Below are 20,663 nucleotides of genomic sequence, written 5' to 3'. Positions count from 1 at the left end.
CAAATTTTCTGTAAAATGCAAAGAAATTGAACCACATTCAAAGACTGCATGTCATGTCTGGACTTACATGCACATGTGAAAACAAATGGTTTCTTCAAAACACACGATAGGATTTATCAAGTGCATGACAAAAGCAGCATTGAATTACCAAAGTGTGTAATTCGGTCCATTTCCCTAGTTGAGGAAAACAACTGGTACCATGCACCTGATAGCGAAATGTCACGTTTACATAAACACTTCAAATACATATTTACATGGCCCCTCTCCACTGGAAAATGAAATTTGCCTAGAATATTTTTTGTTCGAAAGTAAAGTGCAGGTACATGTACTTAACATGTTCCCCAGTGTATTGGAACATGTACATACATGCACTTAGAAGTACACATACATTGTGTGCATGAGAAGCCTAAAAGCTTAAAAATTAATATTGCCTCCTTCCCCAAGATGTGTCACTTTTACCGAGCTTTTTTTTTACACTCCAACATTTTGAAATGCAAAATGGTGTGCCCTCAAGTGACTAAAAAGGAATGATCATGTGGCCAAACAGGAAAACTCTAGGCGCCGGTCAAGTGAGAGAGTAAGGGCTGGCAGGGTGGAAAAAACAAACAAACAAACGACATAAAAGAACTGTCACAAACGGGTACGGTTTTGGTGGCTTGTATTTCATTTCAGCAATTTGATAACTTTTAGAATAAATTTATTCTTGGATATACTCTTCAAAAGACCTACCTATAACTCCCAAGGGGAGGGGGGCAAGTACGGTTGCTCATGCACTGTGTGGGCAAAACTCAGGAACTTTTGTTAGCTCGAAATCTGGATAACTCAAATTTTTGATCAATTCCCGAGGTTCGAAGGTTTGAGTTATGGAGATTTTACTGAAGATTCAGATATGTTAAGTGTAAGGATCAAGTGATCTGGAGTATCCTATGCAAGAACTCTGTGGGTACTGAGTCCTGCCTAAGGGACGGCACTACCTGTTTATACGACATGCATATTACCAGCCAAGACAGTACACACGTATACACCTTGGCCTGTTTTAAAACCAAATACATGTACTCAGTATTCAGGAGCTTACATGGAGTGCCTGTGAGAGTGAAGGATGGTCACCATGTATGTGAGGCCAACTCATTTCAAATCATTAAATATTCCAATAGCTGACCTTCCAAACGACATTACTGAAACCAAAATAAACATGTAGATGTGCAGTGTACCTCTTTTAAGAAAAAGTAAAAAAGAAAGATTTGAAGGAATTCAAGGAAAAGTAATTTGGGGCTGTATTGTGTACATGTATAAGCTTTTAACTGTCTTTAAGTTTACTTGTAACACCTTGAAACATGCTTTCAGAATACAATAAACAAAATTTTACCGTAGTTTAATGCCTTTCATCACTGACTATTCCATTTGAAAAAGATGTAAAATTTGCATATTTGATAAAATATCCAAATATTTGAATAACTGGCATATACTGTACATGTAATTGCAGCCCTATTATCTTGCATGCATGACTTCACTGCACTGTATGTACAAAAATGGCATCATCAAGCATCATGCACTTTCTAAAGAGCAAGGATGTCTAAATCAATGTTCCAGGAATGCCTCATGGGGCCAATGAGCAAAGACAACGATAATGAAGCATTCTGAGTGTTAAATGCTGGCATAGTGTGTGCTTTCAGTCTTGTAATGCAACACGTACATGTACCAGGAAGATGTACAGTGTACATATACATGTCCCGTGTACTGTTCGCGTACAGTGCATTGTGTGTGTTGCTATGTGGATTGAGATGATGTGTCCAGTTATATTCATGTCCTCTATTTGCCCTTCAATCAACCTTTTCCACTTTTTGCAATGCAGGGTATTTGCAGACAGACAAGCAATTCGCTGTATGCACAATGCACAACCCTATGGAAGAAGTGCACTGGTGCATACATGTATGTAGGATATACAGGTAGAAAGCTTTAGCTTCCAATGTAGTACATGTACATGTAAATGACTGAAATCAAATAATCCACTTTAATACAATGTTGTCTTGAAGATTATCGGTACATTCATCCAGTTTAGATTTGGGATAAATTTATTTAGTTCACATTGCACGTTAGTTTTTGTCTGAGACTGAGATTGTGAATGTACTGGTAGCACTGGCCAATCAGAATTAAGATTTAAAGGTCATTCATCCAACACTGATAGTTCAAGTTCAGTTTGCAGCCTCTACTGACACTTGATCTTATTACACGGATGTTTTAAAATTCTTTTTCTTCTTAGAAGTTTTTAAACTTTTTTTTACTTCACAAATACATGTACTCTGCACTCAGCTGTGACTTGTTGAGCAGGTAAATTTACTTGAGAAATATTTTAAAGAAACGCAGATACTACATAAAATGCATGGCTCACTTCCTCTACAAGTACATGCCTAAAATGCATGGTTTGTTTGCCATATCCAATCTCAAATGTCAAACAGTTTTACTGTCTGTTCAAAAGTTAAATAATACAAATTGCTGTCAAACCATACAGAAGTAGGCCCCCACAAGCCCAACAACCATTTACTGTCCAGTGAACCCCATTTTCAAAAATAATTACAAATAGCTATAGACTGTATTCATGAGTAAGCCATCTTGAATTGAAACTGAGGCTCTCTTTTCATGTTGAGAACCTAAGAGTAAAAATGAAAGCAATGAAATAAAAGTTTATTACAAATTCACGCCGGTTTACATTAAGAATAATTAAAAAATTTTGTGATAAACTATATCTAAATGTTTAAAGCCCCATTAAAAAAATCTGGAAGTGAGGCTTGAAACTCAAAATGGTCTGGAACCACCCTATTTAACAGATGAGACTGAATATGATAGATTCAGGGAACAAGACAGAAATAGCTTCCCAGTAAAACAAGGTGTATTGTCTTGGTATCTATTTGAAATCTTAAATCTGATTCCAAACAATGTGCTTTCATTACATTGGCGTTTCGCCGAGTGATGGAAAGTCACTTAGGCTGTTTGCAAATGTGATTTTGTTCAGAAGTAGGAATCCAGAAGTAGGAATAAGGAACATTAATGCTCTTGGAAAGATTCTCCTTGGCAATAACGTTTGTCCGCCACAGGATAACTGACGAGTATTTAACAAGCATACATATTTTTACATCATAATTACACACAGAAACAACATGGAAACATTCTCCACAGTCTCCTTAGCTATACGCACAAAAAAGAAACAAAGAAAGAAGTTGTATTACACGCGCACATACATACAAAAGACTGCCCCATGCACCTGGATTTACATTATTAAGTAATAAATTCAGTGACTTTTTTTTTTCTTCAGGGGCAGTGAAATCAATATTAAGGCCTATGTGAAATTCCATAGGTTACCATGGTCACTAAAATATTTACGCATGTAATGTAAGACACGACGCAACAGAGCTTTGGAGGGGAGGCACGAGTGCATGTAGATGCACTAGATGAGCGTAAAATACAGGACCTGGAGCTGATGGGCATGGCTTACTGTAATCACTTCCTGGACATTAAACCATGGATATCTTTTAAGCAATATTTGCATTAGTTGTCAAAACTAAAGCAAAATAATCCTAGGACATTGTTGGATTTGAGTATCATTTGTAGAGGATTTTGAGGGCACTTTTGTTTCATTTTCTTTATTAGTTGATTAAAAAAAAATATTAGAATTGGAAAACAAAATACCGAACTAGGTTAACACTGTACCGTGGGCTTAAGATACATGTAATTCTTGTACATAAAATCTATAAGGGCACTAGACATACATGTATATGCACATGCGATCTACCGGTACATATACCTGTGCAACAATACAACACACCCCAACATGAAGAACATGAATCATAATAAAAGGAAAACCCTCCGCATCATGGACAGTCTTCGTCGTCATCTTGACTACATCATCGCTGTTCACCTCTTGTTTTTCTGTTGGCCATGTGTATTGTTACTCCTTGGATTTCAAGTTTTTTAATGGAACACAGAGTTCTCCCCAGGATTTTTCAAAACTGTGGGGTTTTTCCATTGTGGTTTACCAACATTTCGCGAAGCCATGGCATGGGGTTCGGAGCCCGCCCACGGGCCCCGAAAATTTTGGGACTTTAGATGTTCTCAGCTGCATTTAGGAGCATTTGCTGGGCTTTTTAAGTACCTTTTCTCAGGAAAACACATAAGAGATTCAATAATTTTTTTTTAATTTTGGATATTTTAAAACCATGCAACAACATGTAGTGGCTGTTTCAATCAACGATTTAAACACCCATTTATTCAGTTTTAATACATGCTACAACCTTTGGTTTTTGCTGATCAGACCTTCCTTCGCCGGTGCCTTCCATGCATGTGCTGCAGGTGGCTGCTTCTTCTGCCTATGGGTTTCCCTCAGCGTGGACTGTGATGTTATTGGCTTAAAAAAGAGCCTATGTTTGATTGAGTTTCTGCCATTGAGCGTGAGACAAAATACGGTGAAATGGCAACGAAAAATATCGTCCTCGTCGAAGATGCCATTAATACTGTTACAGAGGGCTACAGCTGCCGCCATGAACAAAAACGTGTGGGGTCGATGTTGTAAGTTCTGCGAATGGTGTACATGTAGTATAAAATTTCAACCTTCGTAAATGCAGCCCCACCAGCGTATTGAGCACACGGCACAGAGAAAAAGACATATATGCGCACGGCTGCAAGCAACACCGGCCACGAGGAATGTTCGGTGCCGATGTACATGTACGGTGTGGCCGCCGACACATGGTGCGCAATGCATGTACCGGTACTATGTAGGCTACCTACCCTCCATGTGTAGAATGTACATGTACACGAAAAAATTTATTTTTTTATTAACTACTTTTTCATCTAGATTTTCCGGACATGCAATCTGCATTATGGAAAATAATTCTGAGCCATACTATCATAATTATATTGTGCGTATCGGGGATGAAAAAATGGGTATGGGCCTGTTTTTTGCGTATCGGGCAGAAATACCGGTAATTGCGTATCAGGCCATATACGCAAGTTTGTACAAGGGGAGAACCCTGGTAAATGTACGGTACGCCGTGCACCATAGGGGTGGTGTTCATTGTGATGATTTTTGCTGAATTGGGATTAATTTCAAGCTTTTCAGTGGCAAGTGTCAGTTTTGTAACATAGTCTATCACAAGCCATCCAGTCGCAAGTCAAGCTGCAAGATTCTGAAATGAATTGTGGCAAACACGTCCTTTTGTCGCTGTGCATCCTGTTACTGGTACATGTACTTTCATGTAGGACTGATCTGGCGACTGGACCTATGAAGGGACTTGTACATGTACAGTGTGCAATGTACATGTAAAATGATATTTGATAGACCTTCCTATACCACTGCCAGCAAGTGCTGACCAACCCCCCCTCAAAAAAACCCAGTCATTCATGTACATGCCCATGTATTGTACGTGTATCTTGCACAAAGCTGAAGTCTTTTTTTTAATTGCTGGGCACTACTCTGTACAGATTGAAGCTTACTTCTTGTATGGTACCCGATACATGTACACGGGCTATGAGTTTCTCTGAACATGTACACCAACTGTATGTACATGTACATGTGTGGCAGGTCACCAGCCTAAGCATATGATGTGTACATGCAATACGATGAGTACATGTACATGTAACATGTGTACACGTACATATACACACATCTTAGGGTTGCATACATGTACATACCCATAATGTGAATATTCCTTTGTTTTCATATACTGGTGGTTCAGATATCTTGATGAAAATACCAATTTTCCTTGCTCTGAGGGCATTTTAGACCGAACTCTTGCTGATGATTTCCTTGATTGTTTGCCTTCCATTTGAGATGAATAATCCTGAATTATAAACTATATGAATGCCTCTGCACCTGTCTATCAGGAGGAAACCTTTTGAGGACCAGGGCAAGTCCACACAACGTCTTCACTACCTGCTTTGTGTGGACATCTTTTGCTCTCAGACCCATTCAAAGAATTACACAGTTGTACAGTCAACTCCCGTTATTACGAAGGCCAGCGGACTTTCACAATTTTGTTGTTATAGCCGGAGCGTCGTTAAAACCAGAGCGCATTTTTTCACAATCATTTTGCACAAGTTTATAGTCACGTACATGTCTTTTGTAATCATGTACAGGTACACCGATGCCCCACGCCAAACACATGAAAAGACGATGTTATGTGTCTCTTACTGATGCTGAATTTTTACCTAATGTTAATGAATAAAATGATATAAATAAAGTATATTTAAAAGTCAAACACTTAACAACCTCTATCAGAAGAAGCCGAGAAGAATAACCGAGTGAGAAGAAACATTCAAATCCGTGCCGGTAAGTACATGCATGACACGTCGCAAGTGTACGTTTTGCTTTCGTCATGAATTGGCTAAAACCAGTCAAAAGAGGGCGCCACTATTACTAGTATGTCCAGGGTTTTTGTTAAGATGTAGATGATATTATTTTTCTTTTATACATGCACATAATAGCTTTGGATTATGTTGATGCTTTTTGTAGGGCATATTTTCCTGTACCTATTTTAAGGGGGATGCGTTTCACATTAGATTTGCATTTAATGAAATGGGACAATTGAGGGCGCAATGTCATTGATTAAAGATTGGCGAGATGAAACAACATTTTATTGAAGTTCTTACAAAGGTGCATTGATAAGGCCATGACAGACTGGGAAAACGTATGTTGCCCGAATCGGGACAAAAGGTTTGTCCTTGACAGCTGCAGATAATACCGTTTGGAAAAAAGTCACTGTAACTACTTTTGCTTGCATGGGGTCGGCACAAATCGTCATTGTAGGCGGAGTCTCGCGATATCCCTGCAATTAATAACCAAATATTTCTCCATAGCAATGAACACAAATTGTTTGGGACTGGGAGAATATGCTTGTTGCATCCGGGTTATCGTTATGACCGAGCTCGTAATAACGGGAGTCGACTGTACACCTATACCTGCACAGGCCCGTACACTTACAGTTCATGTGCATGATCATAGTCTTTTTCTGGTTCTTGCCAACAAATGAATTGATCAAGCAAATGTCGTCTATGAAGCAGGTCAATAAAAATTGAGGGAGGATCACAAAAGGATATCAAGTAAATCTACCATTTTTTTTTATTAAGCCATGGGCAAAATGGCTAACTGACACATGAATAATTAAGGTTCCTTTAATAACACCACTATGCTAGCTTTTATCCTGCGGAGCATTTGGAAAAATTCCTGATTGACACATTCCACTTTGCACCACTTACCTGTAGGACAAACTTCTGATCGATGTGCTTCTTGGCTACGGTGGGCTGGAAGTCTGCCGATTCCAAGAACCGTAGGAAAAATTCATAAACAAGCTGTGAACAGAAGAGACACCGTCCAGTAAAAGCTTTGAGTGCACAGCAAATACAAGGAAGCTCTTATTTAAAGGATGTGGCTGGAAGGGGGACGTGGTAGTAAGTGAAACCGTCAAGTGTTTTCTTGGGAAAAGTGTATTGGTCAGGGAAGTTTCGAATAGGACTTGAGGATGATGCACAGGTAAAAACAGGTTGAGTGTGATGGAAGTGTAAGAGTACAAGAATTATCTTAGTTTGCCATTCTGCTTTTACTGTCGCAGCAGTTTGACTTTACGGGACCCGCAGAGATTACTGGGCATAGCCTCAACATTGTCATGTACCGGTATGTAGCTTGGTAACTTATAATGTGTCAGTACTTTGGTCAATTTTATAGAGCTGCTAAGCTGGGAAATTTACTAAACACAGAAAATATATGCTAAGCAAGAACTGGATACCAGCCTAAAAAGTCCCAACAATTTTTACATACAACAATAACAACCATATTCAGCAATATTTTGCATCCTAGGGTCAATTGTGAATATTCATATGAAACTACAATGCTGCATACAAAGGCCACGCCTCTGTTTGTAGAAGATTCCCAAGATGGTAGAACGAGCTGCCGATTGGTGAAATGAAGTCACAAGAGGGCGCGATAGAAATCTGTGCATGCGGCATAATACTCAAGCGAGTCCACTATTGAAATCTGCTGTCTTGGCCAACACTAGCATGTCCCCCATCCAGTGACCGCACACAAACCCCTGACAATCTCCCTGTGGATCCCCTGCCCCCCTTGCTATATGTAGTTATTTTTCCTGGGAAGGCACAGGTGCAAAGCTGGTTTTGAGGCCACAAGAGTTAGTTAAACTGCATTGCTTCTCTGCCTATCATGGTATATGTACACGGGCCAACACAACGCGAAGCAATATATTCCGCAATAGCCATGCACATTGTAGGCCAGCAAATAATTGCCAGTGTACAATGTACAATGGCTCTGTTCAGGAAGAATCAACACATGCCAGTTCCTTTACTAGAAGGTCATTATTCAACTCCACATCACGAAGCAATTATGCTATTTTTTTCCTGTTTGTTTTTCTTCCCCTCACAGGCTTAAATTTCTGTATTAAAACAGGTCCATAACCTTGCACAGGGAGTAATGACATCGTGCTAGTTACTATTATTCAAGGAATAATAAAACATTATCCTCAGCCCAAGTTACTGTACAACTGAAACCTGACTGTTTGTGCAACAACCTTTAGTAGTGCATGTAAATCATTGAAAACGGTAAAGGGATTTCTTCCAATGTACATGTACATACGAGTCTTCAATGGTTTTGGTTTTGACTTATCCCGTATCTTCATTATCTGCTCATTAAATATGAATGATTGGGCAGGCCAGAGTCATTTCAGTTATGAAACCCACCTATATCCTGAAACCAAGATGGTCACCAATCAGCAGGCCCCTACCAAATGCAGTGGAACGCCACTTTCACGAACTTAGCAGGGTCCACGCTAAATGTTCGGTACATTCGGTATAGCGAAATTAATTGTTGAACGTTTCGTTGCCATGTTGAATAGCGCCCTCTCTAGTCCAACTTCAGTGCACCCTCTTGTGATACTATGATTCGCTGTTTTCTTGATGTTTTGCCATTGCATTCACGTTTAAGGTTTCTATAAATGTACATGTCAATTATTTTTGGTTTTTATTAAATCTTGAGTTACAAAAGTGATATTTAGTTTATCCTAAAAGTCGTGAAGCTACCGCTCAGGATTGATCTCTGACGCATGCTGTGGCGAATCTCAGTTGATTTGCAATTACATAATGTTTGGTTGGTTTTGTGCACAACATAGTGGGAGCCAAGGACGATAATCGGTATAACCAAATGTTCGGTACAGCGGTGTTCAGTATAGCGATGTTCTGCTGTATGGCAAGAGTCAGCTGACAGCTGCCAACCAATAGAAAGCCTTGGCTTTGGTTCCAACCAACAGCTCCAAACTGACTGACAAGCGGCAACACAGAAAATTTGAATGTGCAGAGTCAGCTCTGAGCACTCTTAGGCTAAACTGTGGCACTCAAGATTTGACAATTTCCTAGTGGAAAATTGGAATAATGTCAGCGCTGGTTTATCTAACCTGTAGGTGTGGCCAGGCTGCTTCTAATGTAGGCTCATCTTCCTCTGGATCAAACTCAGCGCCACTGGGGTTTGAAGGTGGGGGCAACGTGCGGAACATATTTATTGAAAACTGTGAAAATGAACAAAGAGGTACAAATATCAATAAGGAAGAGCCTGAAAATGAACAAACTATCTTCTTACACAATAACTTTAAGGGGGAAAAACATTTTTAAAATGATTTCAACAATTTGGAAAACAGTAGGGTTGCACTGGACCTCCTTTGAGAAATTTCTTTGGAAATAATGACATGTATATTCAAAGAGAGAAGCACATTTTCAAGTATCGCTACAAATAAAACAGTGTCATACTCATAAGCGTACACAAACATTATCTTTAGTTCTGACTGAAACCACTTCATGTAAACTGTCACAACTGGTCAAGAGAAAATTTGTTCAAATTTTCATTTATTTTAACATTTGATATTTGTGGGGATTACTGGATTCTTTATGGATGGATTTCTTTTATAATATAAAAAGCAAAAGTGTAACTGAATGACATCGCATTTCAGTCTTTGCTCTGTTTTCATCTGTTTGGAAAAAACAATTCAATGCCAACCAGTTAACATGTAAACATATGCCTCCAGCAAAACAGGGGGAAAAAACCATAACACACTACATTTTATTGAGCACAGCCAAAAATATCTGCCAGACCTCATCGTAGTGCAAACATTCTCATTACCAAGCTCCAATTTCAATCAAAAACAATTGTGGCCAGGAAATTGACATGTACAGTAATATAAACAAGCACAGTGAACCAAAGCTATGCATCACTGCATGTACATGTGTATTTGATACCAACACGGCCTCTTCCACATATAAACTGCACTTTCTAGTGGCTCCTAAAATAAACCACACACTTCTCAAGCTGCCCCATCTGATGTCGGATGCACGTCATATGACAATGTGGAAATCATCACACAAGTTTGTCATTTTCTAGGCTCTTGACATTTTCAAGGAAGGGAAATACCGATACATATACATGCACTGATACCGTATGCATGTTCTGAGACAGCTGCTTTCTCCCAATATGGGAAAGGATAAATACCAGGGGGGGGGAGGTTATACAGAAGTTGTTCAGAGGCAAAAGAAAAATCTGAAGTGGTAGGTTAAATGAAGTTAAAATGCAGATGCATTATTACAGTGGATCAGAGATTCTCACAGATAAATCTTGAGTTGGATTGAGTTTTTCCCTTGTGGTTGTCAATATTCAAACTTGTTTAAAATTGCATGAGCGTTGGCAGGTTCCTAACTTTCCATCTACATGTACATGTAAATGGCAACATTCACAGTGGAATCATTTCAGAGGATGCAACTTGCATCTAACCAGTGCTTCCTTCCAAGAAAAAGTTTTTCTTAAGTCTCCACAATTTGCCAATCCATCAAATATTCCTGGTATTGACAATTATGCACATAACTGTACCAACTGACCATTCAACATACAGACATGACAGACAACCAACAGTACATGTATGTAAACTTCTGGGATATTGAAGTAGAGGGATTGGCACGCACAAACTGTGAACAGGTGTTCAAAGGCTCAAACTGCAATCCCAACAAGTTTTTCCATCAGTAACCCACTAAATGTCAAATAAAAATTTCACGCTGCTTGCAGAATATGACAGAAGCCTTTAGATGTCCAACGCTAAGGGGTCTGAAGCATTACGGTATAAGTAAATTGTGTGGAGAGCAGTGAGGCATGGGGGAAGTAAATTACTTGTCCTTTGCTGCCTTGAACTAAACACAGGAAGACTGTGAAGGGTTTGAATAGGTACGGGTAACAGAATTTCATACGAGATTACATCCTCAGAGGGTTTGAACCATGTGTGTGTATGTGCATGCTATTGGATCTCTTTCAGCAAAGTGCTGAGGTCAAACTTAAAGGGTTTTGAAAAGTTAAAGAATACAATCCGATGGTTAATGGTTCCGAGTTGTTTTGCCATTCATGTTTGGTGATTAAGTTGGTTGGTTTTAATTTGAGGCTTTCATTTCTTAAGTTTGAGATTTCAAAGATTTTGGGGTTTTTCACTCTCTGATGTTTACTGTTTTTCACTTGTTTGGTACTTTTTCTTAGTTTTAATTTTTTGGATGAGGTGGGGGTGGGGTTATGATTCTCCCATCCTAGGCAATACTCCCACAAAGACTTGCACAAGAAGTTTCAACGTGCTGAAAAACTGCATGTATGTGATCTGAAGTGAATTCTTTTTTATAACCTGATTATCAAATTGTTCCTGACACAGCATGTACATGTACATACAAACCTGTTGGCATACACAAGGAACACATCCGGCACTCATGACAGTAAAATGATGATGCAAGACAGTTTTCCCAACTGACTCCGACTTTACCCAACACATGTACCAGTACCACTGCAGTTGATGGTTTTTTGCTAATATGAATTATCTCATTCACACAACTTGGACAGTTTTGAATCAATTGGACCATTCTGACCATTCAAAAGCAATTACTTGTGAAGTCTGACATACTCTTTAAGGTAAGATGAGACAAAAAGAATCCTCATCCCCTAAAAAAAGGAGGGGGAACCCCCGCCCCCCTAAAAAGGAAAGGAGCAACAACACAATGTTCCTCGTGCATAAGTACCAGGATAAGCCCCTTACCATTTTAACGGCTTCAGGGTAGATTGGTTCTGTTATAACACCTCTCTGATGGGTAACAAAATCTACCAGCTCGTTAAGAGCTGCCCGCTTGACTTCCTTCCATTTCAGGTCGCTCAGGGGGTCCGAAACAAAGTCAAAGACCACGCTGCATTGCTGCAACTTCTGTACGAAGAGGTCTTCCCTCTCTGCAGGGGTGGCATCTGCAAAGTGCAAAAGACAGAGTGCAACCAATAATTAACATGGCGTAGTCTTAATCACAGTCTGTAAATCATTCACGTCCTTTCAGACGGAGCTGTGACTTGTCAAACCCTCCCCACACAACTCCTAAAAAGAGTGAAGTAGTAGTTGTTGCACATGTACCAGCACTTCTCAAAGGCTGTAGGGGCTGGGTCTGCAACGTTACCTTGTTTCCCACATGTTGGTAGTATTTTCTGTAAATTTTTAGATGACTCATTCATGACTCAATATTATTTTGTCAAACTTGTTGAATGACAGAGGAATCAGATGCAAAGATGAAAGAGAGAGAGAAGTGAATAACAATATCTCAGAAGCAGATAGACCAATTTTGTCAATCACTGAAAATGCCAAGACTTTGTTGAAAAGTTCCAGGACTCTTACGTCAACTCAGACTTGCTAAATTGTGCATTTTCACCCTTTTCTTCTTCGAATGTATCCCCCCAACTTTATCTTCCACTTCTTCATTTTTCTCACATTTACTGGTTATTGGCAAACAAGATGTTTTCTTTTAGGTTATGAGCTTTACTTTGAGATGAAAAACATCTCTATGTATCTGACATCCCTACCCAGTGCTTTCCAATTAATACCCTCCCTTTGGAGGAGAATGGCAAACTGATCGGCAAGAACTACAGTACATGTACATGTACTGTGCTGGTACCCTCAGAACAGGAAGTTTATTACAACTCCTGCCCTCCAAGCTGAGATATATCAGTGGCACTGCCAGGCAATAATATATATTATCTCCTGGTGATGGGTGGAGCAAAAAGCCAAGCACTAGGTACATGTACTGGTACCATACCAGGTACATGTACAAGAATTCAGTAGAACAATCTCCAACTACCGGTACAAACCCAACCAATGGTTCAACTCTGCTGCCACAACGAGGAGCTTACACATTGTAGATGTTACTCATTTGTACCAGTGCATACTGTACCCCTAAATTTGGCAAGGTTTTGAAAATGCATGCATACGCACGCAAACAATGTATGGTACTTAACAATACATGAACAGTACAGTATATGAGATTCACATGCCTTACTTAACAAGCACACTGACGAACAGGGCATCTGGGACCTCAAGACAAACTCTTCAACACAGCCTTCAGAACTAATTCTTAAAACCAGCTTCTCACAAAAAGACACAATGGCCACCCCCTCCCCCAAGAGGGAAGGGGGACCCAGAGATTCGTCATGCATGTACATGTATCTGTGCAGGTGAATGCACATGTCCATGCATGTGACATTAATCCCTTTTTGAAGATGCAAAAAAGGAACTAAAATACAAATCTATTCAAACACAAATACATGTAGCTTATGTCTTTTAAGCTGAACTTATGCGGTGCCATGCTTTAGCAAGTAAAGGACGTCTCAGCCAGGATGTACCAGTACAGTATGTACAATATATACATGTACATACACTTGTACATGGCGAAGTTGGTAAACCTGGAGGGAAATCCATGAGTTAACCTACATGTACGGTACAGTGTGGGTCATTTACCTCTGTAAGGGCCAATTGAATTATTTCAGGTACATGTACCAGTAATACTCAGCAATGCTATGCACATCAATGACATTATACCAATACATATAGGGAAAAAAATACAGACTACCGGTAGCAAGCATGGTTTATCAGAAATGTCACCACTTGCATCACAATGACGCACAAGCACACCGATGACATTATAACAGAAGCAACGTTCATGAGAAAGGTTACCTCTCCTTTCAAGTTTGTGCGAGTGACCTGCTATTCATTAATTAGGGGGTCTTTGATCAGGTACGGTACTGGTATGGTACATCCATTGGATGAGTTGGCCAAATACCTGTACACGTGATGTGCAACCATATATTCAACAAACAAAACTTGGATAGAAATGGTACCCATACATACTATCAACAATATCTTGTACATCAATTTAATGTACCGGTAATACTGTATTACATGAACAGTACATGTACATGTGCCATACATGCCCATGTACCGTACATGTATATTGTTTAAAAAAATTTATAACGTGTTTTCCCAGCAAAAAGTTTCTGCAACACAGAATGTACATGTACATTGTATGTGCAGACAAGGGGAAAGTTCTTTGGCATTTGTCTTTTGATAATATTCTGGCCTCCCACATCGGTATGTACAGTACATGTACAGTACCTACAATATGTAAATACGGTAATTTACCATGTATACATGTACATCTCAGAACAGGTGTCAGGTACAAACATTTTAATCCACACATTTGGAACATGTACCAGTATGTACCGGTACACCTGCTTCACATATAACTGGCATGGGAAATTGAGAGACTACAGTAAAATCTCGATACCTTGAATCTCTGGGGAATGGCCAAAAAATTAGAGTTGTCCGAAATTCGAGTTAAAAGAAGGTCCCAATTTCTTTTGAACATGTACCCATACGCTGACGCAAAGTTACCATAAATCTCCCTACGATGAGTTTTGAAATGACAATGTGGTTATTTTATACTTTGGTGCCACAAGTTTTTGTTCATAGAAAAGACATTTTTGCGGAGGATTTTTGTTGTCAATCGGCGGATAAATAACACATTACATGTACTGTAAATCATTTAAACTGTGTACCTTTGTGTGGCAAATCTTTCTTTTGCTTCGTGCATGTGTGACGTATTGTGATGGTCCCATTTCTGATTCCGCGCACCGCAACGCAGCGCCTTGCACATGCATACTCGGGTGGGGTTTCCCGAAGACTTTTTTCATCATATGAGGGTGCACCTTTTTGCGCTTCCAATAAAATTTTGTAAAAACAAAAATGCTATTGGTGTCAGTATTTATTTTTTGTTCTTCGTTCTTTATTTTTAAACTTTTGTTTATTTTTGGGAGTGAGATTTGGCTTTGCGGTTACGTGGTTGGTCCACTGCGCGTGAGCATGCTGTGGTTTGTGGCTCTAATTGGACAGCCATCGCACGGGCGAGTGCAAGCAGTTGGGCCAGACCATTAGGCCAGACTTAACTTCCGCACGTGCATGTGGCAGGTGCGGCATACACAAAGATCTCCAATGCATTGCCGCAGCCACCGCAAAGAGCCATCAGTTGGCCTGCCGATGCACTGGCTACAATTGGCCCACAGTAACAATTGGGCCAATTTCTGCAAGTTGGATTTTGCAGTCACGGTGTGGTTTACGTGTCTAGATTGATCATCATTGTAGCGCACTTGCAAGTGTTCTGGTGTGAAAAGAAGAAGTGTGCATGTCAGAAATGATTCATAACTAGATCCACGTTCTGTTTACACTTTCTGGAAGTATTTTGGCAGCGGTTTTCATTGGATTTGCTGCACAAAAACTTCGAGGTAAACAAATCCGGCAAAGTGAGCAGTTTGAGTTACGGATATGTTTTTGTACATCAAAGCCTATTCTTTTGGCGGGAATTAATTATTCTTCGAGTTTAGCAGAGTTTCGAGTTTACCGACTTTGAGTTATCGAGATTTTACAGTAATTACTGTACCTGTCTTGCCAAAGTACACGTAAGAGGGCAAACAGGCATAATTCATGAAAGTTGGACGCATGCATTGTACATGTACCGTACAATACATATTTAGTTTCTTGACAATGGTTGATTACCAAATGTATACATTTTTGTGTACTTTTGAGATTCCTTTTCTTTGGGGGCTTCTGACATCAGTAAAAATTTCCGCCTCTGCAGCAAATCCGGTACTGTAAAGTGTACTTTAGGTGAACAAATCATTTGGGCTAAAAAGACGACAATAACTTATAGAAAAAACATGAGTATTTAACAAAGAAAGTACCAGAAAATGTGGTTGTCATGTACCAAACACCACATATATGTACATGTTTATACCGGTAAGCACATGTAGCTCCCTTCAATTTTAAGGCTCTCTTGAATTTGTTAGATACATGTACATGCACTGGTATAATGTACATTGTACATGTATATTTCTGGTCAGGGTAGTCAGTAAGCCACTTGTAGCATTCTCTAGTAACAAAGAACTCTGCATTGATTGAAATGACCCTCTCGTCCTAATCAACTCCTCCAGGAGACACATCCCTGCCGACTTCAACAGGACTGTCTCCAGCTTCTGTTTATGATGTAAATTAAGTACTTCAGTGTAGATCCTTTACAACAGGACAACAACTCTTGGTCAACACATCTCGATCCTAAGTACATGTATGTACCCTCTTGTCTCATTATTGACGTGTCTTTCCTCACACAATGGAGACTAGGAAAGAGGAGAACATGCTTTAGTATTCATGTGGGGTGTCACAATGCAGAGCACCCAATCTCACATGTACAGAGTACAGTCCTTGCAGATTTTGCCAGCTGGCCTGGTGACCCAATGAATTACTGGGCATAGGAACTGCACTTTGTACGCACTGCCAGTACATGCCCGGTCACCTCACCAATTGTTCCCTTTGGTTCGTGCTGGGTCATCCTAGCTATTTTTGAGATCCTCACACAGAGGGTCAGGAGTCTTATAATAAACCAGCTAAACATAACACAGACCCTATCATAACATACCCATGTGCAAAACAAACATTCAGCTTGTGTAGAGTTTTCATGTACCAGTACATGTACACTTTTACACAAATCGACATGTGCATGTACATGTACATTGTACATGTACATGTTTACATTGTATTCACACCATGTACACGTAAAACTTTAACAATTTCAACAGAAATCTGCATGTATGGAACTGGTGCCTTTTTATGATACCTTACTTGCTTTGACCTTAGTGCCAAGCATTTGTCAATACAAATACAATGCACCACATGTATTCAATCCTGGTCATACGCGTACATGTAGCACAGTATGTAAGTATCGACATAAGGGTCCCATGTTCACAAGCTTTAGGCATGTTCTTCATAAATGGACCAAAATACAACCCCACATGCCATTTTTCAAAACTTCTAAAAGAGTGACTTTTATCATGTAAAACACAAATTAGCACCTTTAGATTCATAAAAATGATTATTTGGGGATAATTAGGCATACTGTGTATATTTGGTGGACATTTGGTTGGCCAACAGTGCAAATCGAATGGAGTTGAATTCATTTAAAGGTTTATGTCAAAGTATTTGCACCAGAGGACTTGATTTCAAACCACTCTAAACAACAAGGAGAATTCAGTATATTTTTCAACTGATGTATTTTAAGCACCTAAGAAATAACTTTAAAAAATGTAAACCATGAAAAAAGAGCACAAAATTGACAGAAAATGATGAGAAAAGTTTGGCTCTCTTCATTCTCTTACCGTTTATAATCACTCTCACTACATGTATACCAGCATAACTGCCAGGTCTTATGCCTTTCAACCACCGAAAAATAATCTTTATGTTTGGCTGCATCAAAAATGTATGAGTACAATATGTTCGTTGCAAATATTGTACATGTATTTGACAGAAATTTGATGACGCTTGAGAATTTTGACCAAAAAATGCATGACGTTTGAGAATGCCAAAAACGCTGTCACACGTAGTGTTTGAAAAATCCATGCACGATGTTCAATTTGCCGATTTTTTTTTGAGATACCCCCGCTGAAAATTACATTAAAATTAATAACTATGCGCATTAGATTTTCATCATGAATCCTATTTTATGTCTGGGACGTCATTTGTTTTTGAATGTCATTCAGTATGACCGATTTTCTTTCAAGAAACCTTGGTCCCGAGAGAAAAATTGTGAAGCGTTGCCATTCCATGGAGGGGCTCATGAATGTCAATGAAAAGCAGGCAAATTATCTGGGTTGATGTCAAAAGTCAAACAGCCCACAATGCAGCAAAGCGTTCTCTAACAGCACCGCGAGATAATGCCGGAAGCCACAAAATTGCCACGATTGGTATTTTGGATTGCAGTTTTCGGACACGTACTTGAGGAAACTGTGATTGGTCCAGTCGTAAAAGGATGATGGTTTGGGGCTGCTTTTTTGCACTCTTTTTTAAAGCTTGTGATGTACATCGATTTTGATTTTACTCGCCGTGTTTTTGCAGCCAATTTTTTTGACAGAATCAAATGACATTCGTGACTGCCAACTTCAGGACCCGATTAATTGTGAGAGGTAATTTTTAATTTCGTGATTATGGTTTAATATGTGCAAATATTATCACATTTCACCACATATAAATCTGTGTAAAATGACCACTGGGATTACCACTCCTTGGTAAATTTTATTACCTAGGATTGCAACAGGTTGTTCACGTCCGTCATAAATGCTGACGCTCGAGACTTTAATTACTTAAAATTAACTCCAGTTAAGTTAAAAGATGGACACAGTCATCATTGTTCCAGACATCAGCCATGACTTTCCTCGTTACATCAGACATTGGGAATTAATTCACTGCTGTTCACTTCAGGAAAAATGAACCCCCAAAGTTGAACATTATCTAATGGTCCATTTTTTGAGGAATCTGCCTTTACTTCTTTTGGGTCCCTCTGCAGTTTTCACTCCTTTGTTAATAAATACATGTACAGGTGTACATGTAATAATAATTTGTACATGAAGAGTACATGAATGTACAGGTGTTTGTAGATAGATCTAAGCCTACGAGGAACAGTACATTATATTCATTCCAGCACACATGTACATGTATATATATATATATATACATGTACATGTACCAATTTTAATGTAAATGAATATGCATACAAGTACTGACGCTGTAACAGATCTGCACACACAGGTGTATGTACTAATCCTGAGTGACTGCACCAGCATCTTCATTATGTATTCTCCCATGAACCAGGCCCTAGCGTTGGGGTTCTTTCACATACATGTACATGCAGCTAACCATTATAGACCCATTATCACTTATTTATGCATGCACAATGATAAAAATCTGGCTAATGAATTGCAACAGACAGGAAATTAAAAGCTCTTGCTTCATTAAGTGTCAATGTCCATGTTTTACAAATAAAGTAACTATACAGGTAGTACTTACAGGAACTCATTTGATGTTCATTCAAGCTGGATGTACTGTGCTCTGATCACATCAGTGAGTTGTATACGCATACATGTGTGTGCACTAACATTTACATGTACCCGTTGAAAATAACTTCATTTCACTCGACTGGTTCACACTCTCCATTCGTATTTCATCACAGTAAGAAAGAGGAAAATAAAGTACTAGCAGGGACCAATCTAACATTACACGAAACTACATGTACATGTACTAGTACATGTACATGTAGTAGCAATGGCTGGCATTTCAGACTGTTTGGCAAAATGAAAGACCTTGATATACGAGGACTTCTATTTAGTACTGTGTGACAGATGAAATTTTCTATTCAACTCAGCTTCGCCTCCTGTGATTGACTACTTCACCTGTCAACTCATGAAATTATTCTTATCATAGCAATAATTAATATGTACATGTATTATTTGTAAAACATAATATCATGGGACTATGAAAAAATTGTACACAGCTTCAGATTCTGTTCACAGCAAGACTTCAAGTGTTATCCATAGATAAAACACAGAAGTCTACGTTATGCATGCGTTACACAAAGAGACAGCAAAGAAAAAAGGTTATACATGTACGCGTGCATATACATACACGTGTGTATCATTGCTATAACAACTGATGTGCTTCTGAGCACACAACTTACAAGCAATCCCTTGTTTATCCCCAGGGAGAACAGTTCTCTCACTAGGTACATGTAGTTATCATGTCAATGTACATGTACATGTACATGATAACTGGTACTAGGGTCTGAACATGTACCTGGATTCAAGAAAAATGTATAAGGCCCACGTACATGCACTATACATGGTCATGTCCATGGACTATACATGGTCATGTCCATGGACTATACATGGTCATGTCCATGCACTATACATGGTCATGTCCATGCACTATACATGGTCATGTCCATGCACTATACATGGTCATGTCCATGCACTATACATGGTCATGTCCATGCACTATACATGGTCATGTCCATGCACTATACATGGTCATGTCCATGCACTATACATGGTCATGTCCATGCACTATACATGGTCATGTACATGCACTATACATGGTCATGTCCATGGACAAAATTTGGCAGGAAAACTTCTGGTTGCAACTGTTGACTTTGACGGCATCAATATTTTCCGCATCATGTTTGTGACATGCATCTGTTGTGCTGTGTATCAAAGAAATTTCAACATTTTATACCGGTGCATGGCACGAACACACACCTGGTTTCATTGCAAACACAGGTTCATTTGAAAATGGCTGTCTGCATACAAACATGTGCACTGGACATGTATCGTACCTCTATGAGAGGGTCACATCATAGAAAGATGTGCATGGTGTGTGGTGCATGCTATACACATGTACTTGAATGGGCATTTT

At 39.2% G+C, this 20,663-nt stretch overlaps 1 protein-coding gene across 1 annotated transcript in view; it reads right to left on the bottom strand.

Annotated features, from left to right (window-relative positions):
- LOC110977614 (serine/threonine-protein phosphatase 2A 56 kDa regulatory subunit gamma isoform-like) overlaps positions 1-20,663 on the bottom strand; it is a 57,495-nt gene that overhangs the window by 20,278 nt on the left and 16,554 nt on the right. The window contains exons 4-6 of the mRNA XM_022231899.2: positions 12,102-12,301; positions 9,447-9,557; positions 7,246-7,338 (exon numbers count right to left, since the gene is read on the bottom strand). Of these exons, the coding sequence (XP_022087591.1) occupies positions 7,246-7,338; positions 9,447-9,557; positions 12,102-12,301 (404 nt within the window). The remainder of the gene's footprint in view (positions 1-7,245; positions 7,339-9,446; positions 9,558-12,101; positions 12,302-20,663) is intronic.

Source organism: Acanthaster planci, linkage group LG01, assembly GCF_054643075.1.
Source record: "Acanthaster planci isolate LZ-2023a linkage group LG01, COTS_SCS, whole genome shotgun sequence".
In the NCBI taxonomy this organism is placed as follows: Eukaryota; Metazoa; Echinodermata; class Asteroidea; order Valvatida; family Acanthasteridae; genus Acanthaster; species Acanthaster planci.
Note: the sequence above shows the minus strand (reverse complement) of the source record. Positions and strands in the feature narration are given on the sequence as shown.